At 38.2% G+C, this 15,940-nt stretch overlaps 1 protein-coding gene across 1 annotated transcript in view; it reads left to right on the top strand.

Moving 5' to 3' along the window:
- The window catches only part of MYO10 (myosin X), a 161,385-nt gene that overhangs the window by 132,910 nt on the left and 12,535 nt on the right, over positions 1-15,940 (top strand). The window contains exons 23-32 of the mRNA XM_027663778.1: positions 853-1,062; positions 1,365-1,404; positions 1,825-2,727; positions 3,693-3,816; positions 5,140-5,383; positions 7,661-7,756; positions 11,118-11,211; positions 11,961-12,016; positions 14,331-14,473; positions 14,927-15,121. Coding sequence (XP_027519579.1) covers positions 853-1,062; positions 1,365-1,404; positions 1,825-2,727; positions 3,693-3,816; positions 5,140-5,383; positions 7,661-7,756; positions 11,118-11,211; positions 11,961-12,016; positions 14,331-14,473; positions 14,927-15,121 — 2,105 coding nt within the window. The remainder of the gene's footprint in view (positions 1-852; positions 1,063-1,364; positions 1,405-1,824; positions 2,728-3,692; positions 3,817-5,139; positions 5,384-7,660; positions 7,757-11,117; positions 11,212-11,960; positions 12,017-14,330; positions 14,474-14,926; positions 15,122-15,940) is intronic.

Raw genomic sequence — 15,940 nt, 5'->3', positions numbered from 1 at the left:
TCTCTGGTTTTTTTACAAGTCAGTTGAGGACAGTTTAAGGAAGCTTGTTTGCATAATGAGGTAATTTCTTTTCATGTGTATATTAGCCCTGTTCTTATATTCTGACCAGTATGTTACTTAAAAAGTATATCCTTTTTTTAATGACAAAGTTATCCTGCTGTCGATGGTCTTTCTTTTTAGAGATGTGAGATGACTATCTATGTATATTCTTTCTCTTCATGTGTGCACACACACAGACCTGTCCTTTTAGCATCTCCGTGTCAGGAGGATAAGAACATGTAAGACAGGTAATGTGCGTTTCCTTAAATGAAGACACAGGCAGTGCTGTCAAAGCAATGAGAAAATCTCTTTCTTCTCAGAGGGAGAAGAATGTGAACTACAGTGGGGAAACCATCACAGAACTAGAGCTACTACTGAGAGGAAACCTCATTGCAGTCCACGACTTCCTCATGAGGGGAAGAGGAGAGGCAGGCACTGATCTCTGTTGTGACCAGTGACAGGACCAAAGGGAATGGCCTGAAGCTGTGTCAGTGGAGGTTTAGGTTGGATATTAAAAAAAGGTTCTTCCCCCAGAGGGTGGTTAGGCACTGGAACAGGCTCCCCAGGGAAGTGGTCACAGCACCAAGTCTGACAGCGTTCAAGAAGCGTTTGGATGATAATCTCAGGCACGTAGTGTGACTCTTGGGGATGGTCCTGTGCAGGGTTAAGAGTTGGACTTGATGATCCTTCTGGGTCCCTTCCGACTCGGCATATTCTGTGATTCTGTGATTGCAGGTCGCCATGGCAAGATCCCTCACAACTGCTCCTTAGTTCATTGTTTCATTAGAATTTTGCTTTATTTTTTCCCCCCAGAAAGCGGTATAGAAAGGTTCTCTACTATGTGGTTGTGATACAGAAGAACTACAGAGCCTTCAGTGGAAGGAAAAAGTTCCTGTGCTTAAAGAAAGCAGCCATAGTTCTTCAGAAGCAGCGGCGAGGCCAGCTTGCTCGACGTCTTTACAGGGAGCGACTAGAGGAGAAGCAGAGACAAGAGGAAGAAAGAAGAAAAAAGGAGGAAGAAAGGTGCAGTATACTGTCTTACATCACTCTCCTGTCTGTGCCATATTAGATGTTGGTCTAAATAGCCTTTTATTTCAGGCTATTCCAAATCAAGGGATTTTGGAAACGTTTGCTTCTTTTGCTAAAAGATTCACGTAGCTATCATAGTAGTTTCATATTCACAAACATTCATGGTGACCTTATTTTTGGCTTTCTTTTCCACGTGGCAGATGATCCCTGTAAGTTGAGCTGTTGCTCTAGAAAAGGAATGTGATGAGCTTATGTTGAGCTTGATTGACTAACCGCTTCTCTTCCCTCACTTCTAGGGAAAGACAAAGGCAAGAAGCAGAGCGTCTTGCCCAGCAGGTAAATTATATTCCTAATGCTTTCAGCCATCCTGTTTATTTGAGTATCTCAACCCAGCAATTAAAGAAATAAAAGGCATCTGTAGCATTTAAACTAAACTTATTACAGGAGTTGGCAGATAAAGCCAAAGGAAACTCGATACAGTTGTTTGCATGGACATTTCCTTCACCTCATGCTTCATGTAATTTCTGGAAAAGATTGAATTTTCTGCACATACTTGAGCTTCCAGTATCTCTGAACAAATGGAATCATGTTTGAATTTTTCTTTTTCTTTCCTTTTCTTGCTGATATAGAGGTAGGCTGCCTTTTAAACACATGAGCATGGTGCAGTATACTGCTTTAGAAATAAATTTTAAGAAGGAATCTTGCACTTAGGGGCTTTATTTGATTTTGTTTTGTTTTGTTTTATTTTATATGCAGGCTGAAGAAGAGAGAAAAAAGCAGGAACTGGCTGCCATTCAGAAAGCCCAGAAGGAGGCAGAGCTGAAGCAAGAGGTGGAGAAGCAGAAGGAAAGCAGGCAGGTGGAAGAAATCCTGCGTCTGGAAAAAGAAATCGAAGACCTGCAGCGTGTAAAGAAGCAGCAGGAGCTGTCCTTGACAGAGGCTTCATTACAGAGGCTGCAGCAACTTCGAGACGAGGAGCTCCGGCGGCTGGAGGATGAAGCATGTCGAGCAGCCCAGGAGTTCCTGGAATCTCTGAACTTTGATGAGATTGACGAATGTGTCCGAAACATTGAGAGGTCTCTCTCTGTGGGCAGTGGGTATCCTGCTGAGCTGACTGAACAGACTGGAAATGCCTGTAGTGAAAAGCCCAATTTTAACTTCAGCCAGCCATATCCTGAGGAGGAGGTAGATGAGGGCTTTGAAGCTGATGATGATGCATTTAAGGATTCGCCCAACCCGAGTGAGCATGGCCATTCTGATCAAAGAACCAGTGGCATCAGAACAAGTGATGATTCCTCAGAAGAAGATCCCTATATGAATGATACTGTGGTGCCAACGATTCCTGCTGTTGGCGACACCATGCTTATACCTCCTGCCCATGACACAGTCAGTCTCCACAACTCTTCAAGTGGTGAATCCACATACTGCATGCCAGAAAATGTGTCGTGTAGACCCCCAAATTCTATGGAACTTATTTCTCCTGACGGGGACTACGATTACGACCAAGACGATTATGAAGATGGTGCTATTACTTCTGGTAGCAGTGTGACCTTCTCTAACTCACATAGTAGCCAGTGGTCACCAGACTACCGGTGCTCAGTGGGGACGTACAATAGCTCTGGAGCATACCGATTTAGCTCTGAAGGAGCTCAGTCTTCTGTAAGTATCATTGTTTTTATTATCTTATAAATGATACGTGCTTTCTGATTTTTTTTTCCCTGCTGTACCCCCGTAGAGTCACTGTAGCTGTTCTGAGAAAAGTCTGCATTGTGTAGCTAGATTTGCTTAGAGTGCATATGGAAATAGTTGTCTGTTGCCATCTAGATGCCACTGAGGTGAGTGCATTAGAGTCAGATGTAGCTCAGATGCTACTTGCAGTCCTGGGCTTCTGCACAGATATGGTTTTAACTGTTATAATGCAGAACTGCATATTACTTAGAGGAGTTCAGTGCATGGCCTTGGATGCCATTTATAAGCAAAGTTATTGTATTTATTTTAAGTTACTATTACTGGGGTACCAGATAGCATGTTGGGAAATTGATTTCAGGAAAAAAAGATTCAGTTGCATGCAAGTTGCAACAGTATTGAAAATAAGCTGCTTCAAGAAGTCCCTGAAATGACAGGCATATTTTGAGATTACTTGGAGAGTAAAGTTCACATGATGGCAGATATTAAAATTATTGAAACAGACAGTCATACTGAGGATCTCCTTTTCAGTGCTATTTACTGAGACTATTGTGGGCTTTACTCCTACAAATATTTTTGAAAGAATGTGATTTCCTTTACCACTCACCGAGTAGTTCTGTGAGACTGTCTCATCAGGTGAAAAGGTATTTCAGCAACACTGACTTATTTAGAAGGAAAACTTTAACACTAGAATAGCTATTACAGTTGAAGCAGTGAAAACCAGTCAAAGAGCCATCCTGGGTGTATTTGTTGTGTAATCACACAGTTTAAGCTGCAACTTACTGCAATATACTCCTTCCTTTGTTAGATGTATGAAAAACAATGAGGAATCATGTTGTTGCAATACATGATAAAATGTTTTAGCTAGAGACTTCTAAACCAGTCTTATCTAAACTCTTTCCTGAGAGATTTTGATCTTTATTTCCTTTCTTCTGTAGTTTGAAGACAGTGAAGAAGATTTTGACTCCAGGTTTGATACAGATGATGAACTTTCCTACCGGAGGGATTCAGTCTATAGCTGTGTCAGCCTGCCCTACTTTCACAGCTTTCTGTACATGAAAGGTACTGGGTGAATCGGAATTTGCTAAATATACAAAATAACCAGAAATATTTATTATATTTTATACTCCAATTCCTGTAGAGTTAAGCCATTTTCTTATTTTTCAAAGGATGATGAAAAGTGACTTTATTTAATTTGAGCTGTTCTCAAATTGAGTTACTTGCAGTGGTTTATCCCTCTGCAGGAGTTTAAATCACTAAATCAGTGGTTTAAAACCACTAAATCAGTGGTTTTCCCCTCTGCAAAGAAAGATCAATATTTTGGGCCTCCTCTGTTTCATTTTATCTTCGCTGGCTCGCAAACAATGGAATTTTCAGTATAAATGTAGAAAAATAACTCATGAAGTCAAATTGTACCAATTGACCTCGAATTTTGAGGAAATCAGATTCTCGCTTCCAAAACCTTGTAACATAGACAGCATTCTACACTGCAGTTCAATTTTATTGACCTTAGTCAAATATCACTTTGGATCTGGAAGACACAAAAAAGGTTATGTGTAGCAAAAGGGTGTGAGAAACTCTGAAAGAACATACACAGCAGTTCTCTGGTTAAAACTGTTGGGTATATCTTCTGATGATTGATTAGTAAATTATAATCTCCGTGAATCCTTGTATGATATTCATCACTGTAGCATAGCTTATTTTCCTGGAATAGGAACAGTGATGAATGTATGCATCGCTATGTTTGTGTGCAAAATAATGCAGTAGTCAGTAACAGGGCTTTTACTGACATAGTAAGCAAGAAGTTTGTGTGGGATCACAGGAGTATATTGGCTTGGTTAAGGTTTTTAATGACTATTATATAACTACAGTGCAAGGTACCTTGTCTACCACTTTGGTATGATGGAGTTCCCACTGGTATATTTCCTACTCTAAATATAGCTTTGCCAGATTTGGTGGTTTTGAGTTAAACGTTGTTACCTTCCAATAACCTGGAGAAAGAAAGAGTTTAACACTAAACTTTTCTTAGATTATCATTGAAATACATTGAAAACAGTGTTAGTCTCATGTTGCAGTAAGACTTTTTGATAATTTATTAATTATATATATGTTGTATATATGTATATGTCATTATATATATGTTACATATATTTTTGTAATATAGAGACTTATTATAATTTATAATTTAAGGGGTTTTAGATTGACAACAATATTGGTGGCCGTAAGGATATGCAAAAATGAGGGTTGTGGCTTACAGCAGAGGCTCAGTTTAACTGCAGTGTTGTTGGTCAGAATCTTCCAGTTTTGGTGTGATCACAGCTTCTGTTTTACAATATAGTTGTTTGTTTTAACCCTATATAAACCTACATTTGTCTCTCTTGCCAGGTGGCTTAATAAACACATGGAAGCGACGCTGGTGTGTCCTGAAAGATGAGACCTTCCTGTGGTTTCGTTCCAAGCAGGAAGCACTTAAGCAGGGTTGGCTTCACAAAAAGGGGGGTGGATCATCTACCCTTTCCAGAAGGAACTGGAAGAAACGATGGTTTGTTCTCAGACAGTCCAGGTTGATGTACTTTGAAAATGACAGTGAAGAAAAGCTAAAGGGTGCCATGGATGTCCGAACTGCCAAGTAGGTTTATATGGTTTTATATGTTAGCCATGGTTCCTCCTAAGTACTTCTTGGAGCTTAGTCTGAGAAGACATTGAGTGCCCTGCCTACAAATTGTGTGAATGCAAGCATGAGACTGTGTATGATGAAGTTATTGAAAGCAAGTGTTGTCCTTAGCTGGCTCTCTTTTAACTCTACAGAGTGCTCCAGAGCTAAGCCAGTGCCGAATACTTTAGAAAACTGCTGGTATAATAAACCCATCTATGCTTTCTCCCAGACTGGAGGCCCTACTTAGTCTGTAATGATTCCCAAGACAATCTGGGACATGTTGCCAAGTCTGTAGCTGCAGGCAAACCTGGAATGGGGAGGGTGGAATTAATAGGCCCTGAATATATTGAAGCTTGCCTGGGTCAAAGCTGAATCTTCTGTCTGTATTTAGATTTTTTTCATGTTTGAAATAATTGTAGTAGTGTGGAAAATTCTTTAAAATGCATATATTAAAAAACCAGAATTACTAAATCTAATAACTTACGTTTTGCTAACTCAGTTCCTTATGCCTTAAAATTCTATGCTTCCTGAAGCATGCATTAAAAAAAGTTTTCTAAGGGATAGTATATTTCCTTCTAAATTGTCTAGCTAATTTAAAAATTAAAGTGTGCTAACATTGGTAGTCTCATTCTGTATAAAGTGTACCTACGCTTTCGTCCAAAGTAGAGAAAAATAGAAATGGTTTGTAACGCTCAGTTCCACTTTGGACCTTGTAATCTGCAACTATCCAGTTTATTTTGTTACTTTTAACAGAGAACTTAAAACTAAATTGAGATCTCAGATTAATCTTTTCTTTGAAAGTCCTGGCCTGAGCCTGATTTCAAGAAGGACAGTGAACAGTTTCAGTGAGCATCCTGACTTGCCCTTGTAAAAGCAATGTTCACTGTCAAGTAAATCTCTGAATAGAAACTAAAGTTCCTACTGCATTTTTTTTTTTAAGTTGAAACTGTATTTCACTCTATCTCAGGTGCATAGCATTTATTTAGCATATTTTTCTGATACGTTCAATCCTTCTTTTTTTTGTTGTTGCCACATTGCTTCATTGACTGTGCCCTATAGAAGTTCTTTGCTGAATGTACCTTTAAAATTGTCAGGTGAAGGTTGTTGAACCTAACTTGAACTGTACGTTCAATCAATGAGCATTTGTGTATAAAATAGCTAAAAGAAAAAGTAAGAGGACTTGTATTTCAAGAATTGTATATCATAAGATATAAACAATAGCTTTTCTAGGTAATTTTAATATTTACTGAGTGCATTTCTAACCTACCATGCTCCTTACATATTTCACCACTCCATATTGGGGACCCTGTTTGATTTAAAAAATCTTAGGCTGATTCACTTAAAACACAGGACAGGGAGGTGTTCTCTTGGACATTGTTATTGGGAGGGAAGGAAACCAAATTAAAGAAAACAGTAGAGAATTACAGCTTTTTGTTTTGATAGCAGATAAATCGTCCTCAGGAGCCCAATAAACAGAGCTTGCATATATTTCTTATAGGATAGCGATATATGAAAATAGTATAGCTGATAAGAAAATATAGCTAGTTAAGGAAATAATAAGCTTCAGACAAATACAGCAAAACACCAAAAAAGAAATTTAAGTTGCTTTCTTAACCTTCAGGGAAATCTAATGTAATACTTTAATTACTCCTTAAAAAATCTTATGTTCTGTAGTTCAAAATTGTTCAGTATATTGATTCCTTAGATATCCAAACTAAAAATTAGAAAGATGTCATTTTTAGCATATGAGTGCTCAGCTTTTTCTGAAAGTCATGTTTGGAATTGTCTTTATACTGACTCACAACCACACAGAATCACTAATCCAGGCTTTGTCTGCTTTTAGTTTTTAATCTTCAAGAGCTTTCTTTTTACCACTCCAAAAATCACTTGGTTATGCAGTCAGTTCAGAAATATATCCATTTCTCAAATCAGTCATCCCTGCCTCTCTTGAGGTTTGATAATGCTTTACTTTTTCATTAGTTCTTGTTAAAATGGTAACGTAATAGTCAACTTGGTATAGCAACATTCCTAATAGTTTGAATATTTGTACTGTATAGACAGAAAACACAACTGTAGTTTGGTGAATTAATGCTGTCTGATAAATCACTTTGTGAAGTCTTGCAAATGAGCCTGATGAAGGCTGACTACTGCTGTTTTAAGCATCAGTAGTTTGTGAGCTTCTCAGCAGAACAGAATTTTCAGAATGTTCATAATCTGTAATGCTCAATCTTGGTGTTTTCCTTTTTGCAGAGAGATTGTTGATAATACAGGCAAAGAAAATGGTATTGATCTAATAATGGGTGATAGGACCTACCATTTAATTGCTGAATCTCCTGAGGATGCAAGGTATGAAAATCATCAGGCCTATCTTCCTTTTTTTTCCCCTGTTTTTAATCTCTATGCCATTCTGACTTGTGCTTGTCGTTAATTTATTTGACCACTGTCACAAAATATTCTAGCGGTGTTAAACACATTGCATTTAACCCATTTTTTCAAAGGCCTGCTGAGAAGATCTTGTGGCAGACCATTACTGGGAAGAGTCAGATTGCCAATGAAAATTTGCCTAGAATTTGGCTGTTACCCATCTATTCCTAACAACTTTCTGAAATACTGTGTGTCTGTAGAGAGGCAGATGTTAGCCACTGATGCTTCTCTTGTGCATTACCTTGCTGTGTTTAGCTGCGTAAATCAAATCAATATTTAAGACCCTCTAATCTGCCTGAAATAAAACACCTTATTCTCTATGGTTGGGATCTGTTTGCCTAAGCAAGGCCTATAATTTTTTTCAGATAGAAGTTGTAATGCAGTCACTTTTTTTAGGGCATAGCCATGTTCTTAAAGAAGAGTGGGCAAGAGAGTGTTTCCCTTTCTGCTGATTTAAAAAGGGTCTTGCTTTTGTTGCTAAAGGATCCATATCTAACCATAGGGGTAGGCTGCTAGATGAGGAGCAAGCCTAACTTGTCAGATCAGTTGTAAAGCATATTTAAAAAAAAAAAATCCCCATGCTACAGTTCATGGGAGATAATAATATGTTTGCCTACAAAAATCAAGCATTTAAATAAAGTCAACTTAGTAATCAAAGCTTATTAACCACTGCTTTGCTGCCCCAAGGCCAGAATACAGGATGCTTTGGCAACATCACCTGAGCTACTTTGCTCTGAAGGCTCAAAAGTGGCTTTGTTCTGTTTAAAGGTAGAACACCTTCCTCTGTCACAAGACCCTGAGGATAGATGTAGCAATGCTTACAACACAGAATCTTTCTTCATTTTTTTAGGAAGCTTTAAAATTACTCTTAAAATAACTTAGGAGCTTTCTAGCAGTTACTGTTAAGATTCTTGTGTGATATAAGTATATTTTAAAATGAAAGCTTAGCTAAAGTCTCTTCTATCAGACTTGTGTAGTTGCCCTAGGGACCAGTAAGAAATTATCAGCACACAGACTTGTCTGTTGCCATGCATATCTTCCAATTCCTTCTCAAACATGGAGGAGGAAGCACTATACAGTATTGATGTGTATAGTACACGTAACATACCATCCAGATTAAACTGTGTTTCACAAGTGTATTTCATATTTCTTTATTCTCAGTCATCCCAGAAACCTTAATGAGGGAGATGTGTAAGGATTTGCAGACAGCCTTAAGTCAGTGTTAATGTTTGGCATTGTTAAAAGTGAAGTATGAATCATTGGACTGTGTTGGGTCTGGATCTGCTGTTGAAAAAATATTTTGTACATGGGCTGAATCATGATCTGAGGTTGCTTTTTTGTTCAAATGAAAGCAAAAACCAAGAGAAACATGGCACAGAGCCCCAAAAGAGGAATTACTATTTTTGATCATGGAAGTGTATTTGAGGAAAGAAGTAATGCTCCAGTGGGCAGCCATTACTGAGGGTTTATTCCTTTAAAACACTAGCCTGTCTTTTTCCCTATTCTTGTGTTCTGGGACTCAGCTGAAAGACAGAGGAGATCCCAGGAGGGAAGAAAGCAAAACTAAAGTCTGCCTTTGTCTTTTGCAAAGTGCCATGATTAATTTATTTTTCATTGTTTACACCAAAGATTACATGAAATCAGAAAAAAATCAGAATTTACCTTTAAATCAATAAATTATTACTGAATGTGCATACAGTGCTATGAAGTCCTTTTTTTGTATTTAAATCGAAGATTCACATTTAAATACATTTGCAATTCCTGAGCCCAAAAAAGAAAACTGAATTTAATTTGTGGGAATTTTTTGGTAGATGAGGTTTAGTTTTCTTCAGTTTCTGTAGTTTCTTCAGCTGATGGTTCCTTCTCTCTAGATGATAGCTTCCCTTCTTTTTATGGGTTTTCAGTGACATTGTCTTACATTCCAGCAAAGAAAGTGTTAAGCACAACCTCTCTGTGGGTATCTCTGAGTCTTAAAAAAAGAATCAGAACTAAATATGTTCTCATCTGCTTCATGGTCTGGCACTCTAAATCTTTGTTTTTCTTCATGCCTTGCACTGTTTCTAATTAAAGTGTAAGCTGATAGAAAGGATTTAGGATATGGCAGGGATGATACTGTTTGACAGCCTACACAGGTTTTCTGAAGCTATTTTGGCAGTTTAGTTTCCAGAAATCTACATTATGGGGAACAGCTGGCATTTGAATTCTGAAGTTAAGGAAGCAGCTCTTGAGTGTCCTCCATATCAATTCCATGACTATAAGCAATTGCAGCAAAGATAACTTTGTATTCAAGTCCAGTAATTTTGCATTTGTTTCCTCAACTCCATGGTGGTGGAGGAGCCTCTGCTGTAAAGTGAGGAGTCTGTTTTAAAGGCTGTGCTTTAGATCCCTTTGAAAACTTGGCCCCAGGTGTTTTTCATTAGAATGGCAAATTCATATCTCAAAGAATGGCATTCAGGAACCTGCTGAACAGGCCAAGCTCTGCCCTCAGATTTCAATGGGATTGCTTAGAGCAGTTGAGCTTTATCATATACAAGTGCCAGGAGGATAGAGATTTCCCAGAAGCAGAAGGTGTGGTTAGAATTAAATCCATTTGCAATTGCTATGGGCTGAAGTACTGGAAACCTCTGCCAGTTTTCCTGTTCAGGATATATACAGTGCCAATGGAATGGCACAGATTTGCTCTGGTCCAACTTCACTGGCCTTTCCAGCAGCTGGATTTTTCAGTGCTCCATAGAAAACAAATACTGTAGAGGTATTTGCTTCGGGCTTTTATTCTTTTTTCCCCTCTTAGTTGTGCTTCTGCAGAGTCCTTGGGTTGTCTTTGAAAAAGTATCACTTTAAGAAATTATTACCAGTCACGCTATCAGTGCAGCAGAATTTATAACCTGAATGTTAAGTTTCCCATTAAAGGCTTTGTGTGCAGCTGGTAATGTATTTTATTCCAGATGAAATGTGTGGAATGTGTTACAAATACTCTGTAGGCACTCAGATGTTCCAGTGTGCTTACACCAGTTTTTCAGAGATGCCACTTATTGTAGAAGGTACTTGTCCTCAGGAAGAAGGGTATGACAGGAGCTTGGATGGGAGACCTGGAGGGGCTTGCTTGCACCCAGTATTACTTGAACTCACATAAAGCCTTGCTGCTTTTATGCCTCTTGACAAAAGGAATCTTAAGCAATTTCAAAAACCTGCAGAACCTGCTAGATCTCTGCAGAACAAAGGTGACACAACGCTTGTGCAGAAGCAAAATTCTACTCTTACACTGCTGCCTTTCTCTCCCCAGCCAGTGGTTTAGTGTACTGAGTCAAGTCCATGCGTCCACAGAGCAAGAGATCCGGGAGATGCACGATGAGCAGGCAAATCCACAGAATGCTGTGGTAAGTCTGAATCTGAAGAACTTTTCAAAGCAAATATTTTTAGAAAAGAGGGACACTGGTGGCCACACCTTCTGAGAGTCACAACCTAGGTTTCCTTAAGTGTGGCAGTAGCTGTGACACTGGCTAGAGCCTCCATGTCCTTGGTCCTGCAGCTGTACAGGGAGACAGTGTGACTTCTGATTCCTCTTCCATCATTCACCTTGATGAAAAATGACTGTTGGTTTTGAGGTTGTTTTTTCTGGTCCAGTTTGAAGTTTTGCAAAGATGATGCAGTTAATGAGTAAATTAAAAATCGAAGAGTTGAAAAGTCAAGATTTCTCTGGTCCTACATTTATCATTCTGTATAACATACACTGGTAATAAATGGAATACATTTGGAACCTAATTTCAAGCAAAGAGAAACAAAAACTTTTGCTTAATGGCTTCAGAAGTTTGTTCTGAGAGGATGCCATTCATATTGGGGTGGCATTTTCCAGTAAAAAATTCAAGCAGGTTTGGACACATAGAAAAGAGCAGTTTTTGAGCTGCCTCCAGCTTAACTACAGATAATCTTTTACTGGATCTGTTCATTCAAGTGTCTTAGTTTTCCCCTCAGCAGTGTTAATGGTTAAGAGAAACTGATGCCCAAATCTGCAGTTCAGTTTGCTTGATCAAAGCTGCTGCTCCTTTCGGGTGTCTTTCAGAAGAGTACTGTGAGTAATGTAATAGTAAATGTTTTCCTCATTTTCTGGTTGGATATTTGTTTATAGGGTACACTCGATGTAGGACTAATTGATTCTGTCTGTGCTGCTGACAATCCAGATAGGTAAGTCAGAACCATGCCTGGTGACTTTCTTTTTCTCCTTTCTCTAGCCAAAATCAGACACTTTATACTTTAGTCTCTGTGTTCTACTGGCTACAGGCATTAAAGTGGTTCATTATTCCCTCCCTCTTCATAGTACTGTTAAAACATGTCCATGGAATAGGAATGATGGTACACTTTGTGGGGGCTTTAATAACTTCCCTGACACCACTTCATGTATGAACTCTTCAGCTCCTAAAGTGATCCAAAGGTAGAAGATTTTTTTTCTGTTCAGCCTCTCATGCATGAATGTTATATTCTTAAGGGATGAAAATTCTTTCCCAGAATGAAAATGTCTTGTAACAAAGAAGACAGCGCAGCATAAACCCAACAAAAACATCAGGATTTTCTTAGTTTTTTAACTACTAACAATGTTTTAGGGAATAAAAAGTAATCTGGGTTCAGACTATGACTCTGGTTATAAGGTTACTGGCTGTGAGGTGTTATTTGTACTGTAGGAGTTCACTCCGGTTTCTCTTCATTGCACATGTGTGAAACAGCTGGTTTTCAGTTACTGCTTTGTCCTTGGTCTGCCAAGACACTGATACCAGAAGTAACAGTGATTACAAGCCCAGGTTTCCTAAGCAATGCAACACAAATGTCCAGACCTTACACAATTTTAAGTTAGCAGTTCTCCTGCTAATATAAATTAAGCATTTCTCTTGAAAGCATTTTTCACATGGATTTTTTTGTCTTATATTTTTGTTTTGTTTTGTTTTAGTTCTCTAGTTTTAAATAAGGGTGGAAGGATTTTCAGTTAGGAAACAAATTTGACTAATATAGATTATTTTTATCTTGACACATATGAACACCTCGTAGCTCAAAAGAGAGAAGCTGAGCAGACAGACCTTTGAATCTGTATTCAGAAAGAATCCCAAGAGCTGGGTTTCCATCTTTTTCCTAGACTGGGAAGGAGGAGAGGGGAGTCTGGAAGGTTGGCTACTGTTGATCATAATCTCCTGTTTGATAGCTTGATCTACCTTAGTTTATATCTTAAGTCTCTCCTTTTTCAGTTCTTTTGCTACAGCTTCTGTCCTGTATATCTCATTATCCAGCTTTCTAGAGCATGCTCCATGTAGCTCAATCTAAAGCTGCCTCCTCTTCACACATTTTAAAAAATGGTCAACAAAACTCTCTGTTCAGTTCACGTGCCCATTTCTTTCCTCATCCACCACCCTTTCTGACTCATGTAGCACTTCAGCACCACAGTCAGTGTGGCCAAGAACCTGGGTTCCGATCACTCTCTTCCACTTCTCTATGGTACCAGTAAGCATTAGCTGTAGGTAACACTTAAATAACCTTTAAAATAACTTACACACTTCTCTTGTTACTTGATTTACTGTAACCTCCTTTCACACAGTTTTCTAATTTTTCCTCCTAGTAGTTATATTTACTTTGTCCTTTATCCTGTTAGCCATCTCGCTTTTATGTGGCACACTGGTTTTGGAGAATGATATCATATTTGGGTGAACCTCTCCATCCCCATAAACAGTTTTTGGATTCTAATTTCTACCCAGTTACCTTCTTCCAACAACTGTAAAAAGCAGTCTTGTCAGCTCCTCGTGCTTGGGGTGGCCCAGACTGCATTGTTCGCATTTACTACATCTGATACAGTTATTTTGAAAAATTCTGTGCTCCAGGATGAAAACATTAATGGTAAAGGGTTAAAGAAGTGTTTGTAGGCTGAGGAACCTGCCTCTAATCCAGAGAGACATCAGCACACTTCACTTGGGCTAGTTCTTCATGCTTCAGTAAATCCTGTTGTAGGATTGGATAAAAGCCAGACTCTCATTAAAAATAGATTGTATTCTCTGTGAATTGGGTTGCACTGCATTAAAAATAAAAGACTCTTGTGTTCACATGCTGCTTCACCATAGACCTTTGTAAACTTTAGTTTGTTTTAGCTAATGTAACTACTGAAGCAGACACTCTAAATAGATCTGACCTTGAAACAGAGTTCTGATTCACATCTAAAGCTGATTAAAGATTGGAAGTTTTTCTCACCGCAGATTTATTTTGAGATAGGACAAGTTGCAATTTAATGAAAACTTTCCCACCATTCACAAACCTAGCATTTTGGTGTCAATCTAACATAACCGAGTCTTTTTAAATCTTAATATTTCTTTTTAGGTGATAAATAAATAATGTTTTAGAGGTGGACAGTATTTGTCTGAGTAGAAAATGCAAACAATAGACAGTCTTTATGATTATGGAGAGTGAGATAAACAGTACATATGTTGATTGTAAAGGCTTTTTCAATTGTCATTTATTTTCATAGACCCAACTCATTTGTGATCATCACTGCTAATCGTGTTCTTCACTGTAATGCTGACACTCCTGAAGAGATGCATCACTGGATAACCCTGCTCCAGAGGTCAAAGGGGGACACTAGAGTGGAGGGACAAGAATTCATTGTGAGGGGTAAGAACTGAGGGGGGCAGTAAAGTAAATAACATCTATTACGTGTTGAAGAGATTGTCCCCACAGTACAATCTGGTAATATGGCAGCATGGTAGAGTTGGAGCCACATCTTTGTATGGTGGAGTTTACTCACAAATTAATACAGCTGAAATTATATTCCTGCTGTGCCATGTAAGAAAACACTGTAATGATGACAAAAGTGTTTTTGTAAGTTGACAGAAGAATTTTTCTAGTGAAATATCAAAATTGAAAAAGTTTTTGTATTAATTTTATTGTCTTTATTATTTAATTGTTTGAGAATTGTACTCAAAGTTGTTTAATATGTGAGCTTATCAATTTTACATGTTTTTGTTGTTGTTCAAAGTATAAAACTAACTTCTGTATACAACCTAGTTTTGTCCAACTCACTCTGTCCAAGAAAAAAAAATGTGATTCAAATTGTATCTTGAGCAGGATGGCTACATAAGGAAGTAAAAAACAACCCAAAGATGTCTTCCTTAAAACTGAAGAAGCGTTGGTTTGTTTTGACGCACAATTCTTTGGACTACTACAAGAGTTCGGAGAAAAATGCATTGAAATTGGGTACCTTGGTCCTGAACAGCCTCTGCTCAGTGGTCCCTCCTGATGAAAAGATCTTCAAAGAGACAGGTAATTGTTTGCTCTTATTCAAATATGCCTTCAGTTGCCTGCATTACTTCTAGCTAGTAATGCAACAAACAATGCAAAAGAATACTTTAAATGGATTATTAAGGGTGCAGTTCAATGAACAAATCAGGTTCCTAACTCACTGAGGTGTTTTACAGGGACTTATTGGGTGAAAAACTGAGGTAGTGTATACAGGAATAAAATTTGTTCTCACCTGTATTCAAATTATCATAGACTAATACTGTTACTAAGTTAGTGTTCACACTTACACATCAAGGACTTGAGGAAAGACATATGGGTAGCACTCTCCTCATACATTATTTTATATGCTCAGGAACTATGAGGGCTGACATTGGTAGAGCAGGTATAGGGAGATCCAGAATAAGAGTCCAGTTTATGGTAACCTACATACTACACTTGAGTCAGCTCCTCTGTGTGTTTTCAAAACTGGTTTTCAACTCAGAAATGTCTGTTTGCAAATGAGAAGCAACTGCTGACAGTCCTGTATAAGCTCATTGGGGTCACTGACACTTCAAAGAGGCTTTCACTAGTGGAAGATGAAACACATTTCCTTTAATTTAATCTGCTTCATAAAAAGCCTATACAATGATGCAGAGAGAGAATTTGAACTGAAATGCTCTTCCTATCATACTTGCCACTTCATACGTGTAAAATTAATAACTTCTTTACAGAAGAGATAGTTTGTGCTTTATACCTGTTTGTATGTGTGCCACAGATAATTAAAGACTCTCATGTACAAAGCAAGACTGTCTCAGGTTTTCCTATTACAGACAGGACTGGAGAAGTAGGGCCACAAGCCAC

This window comes from Corapipo altera, unplaced genomic scaffold, assembly GCF_003945725.1.
Source record: "Corapipo altera isolate COAL_440 unplaced genomic scaffold, ASM394572v1 73, whole genome shotgun sequence".
In the NCBI taxonomy this organism is placed as follows: domain Eukaryota; kingdom Metazoa; phylum Chordata; class Aves; order Passeriformes; family Pipridae; genus Corapipo; species Corapipo altera.
This window is presented reverse-complemented; position numbering and strand designations above follow the sequence as displayed.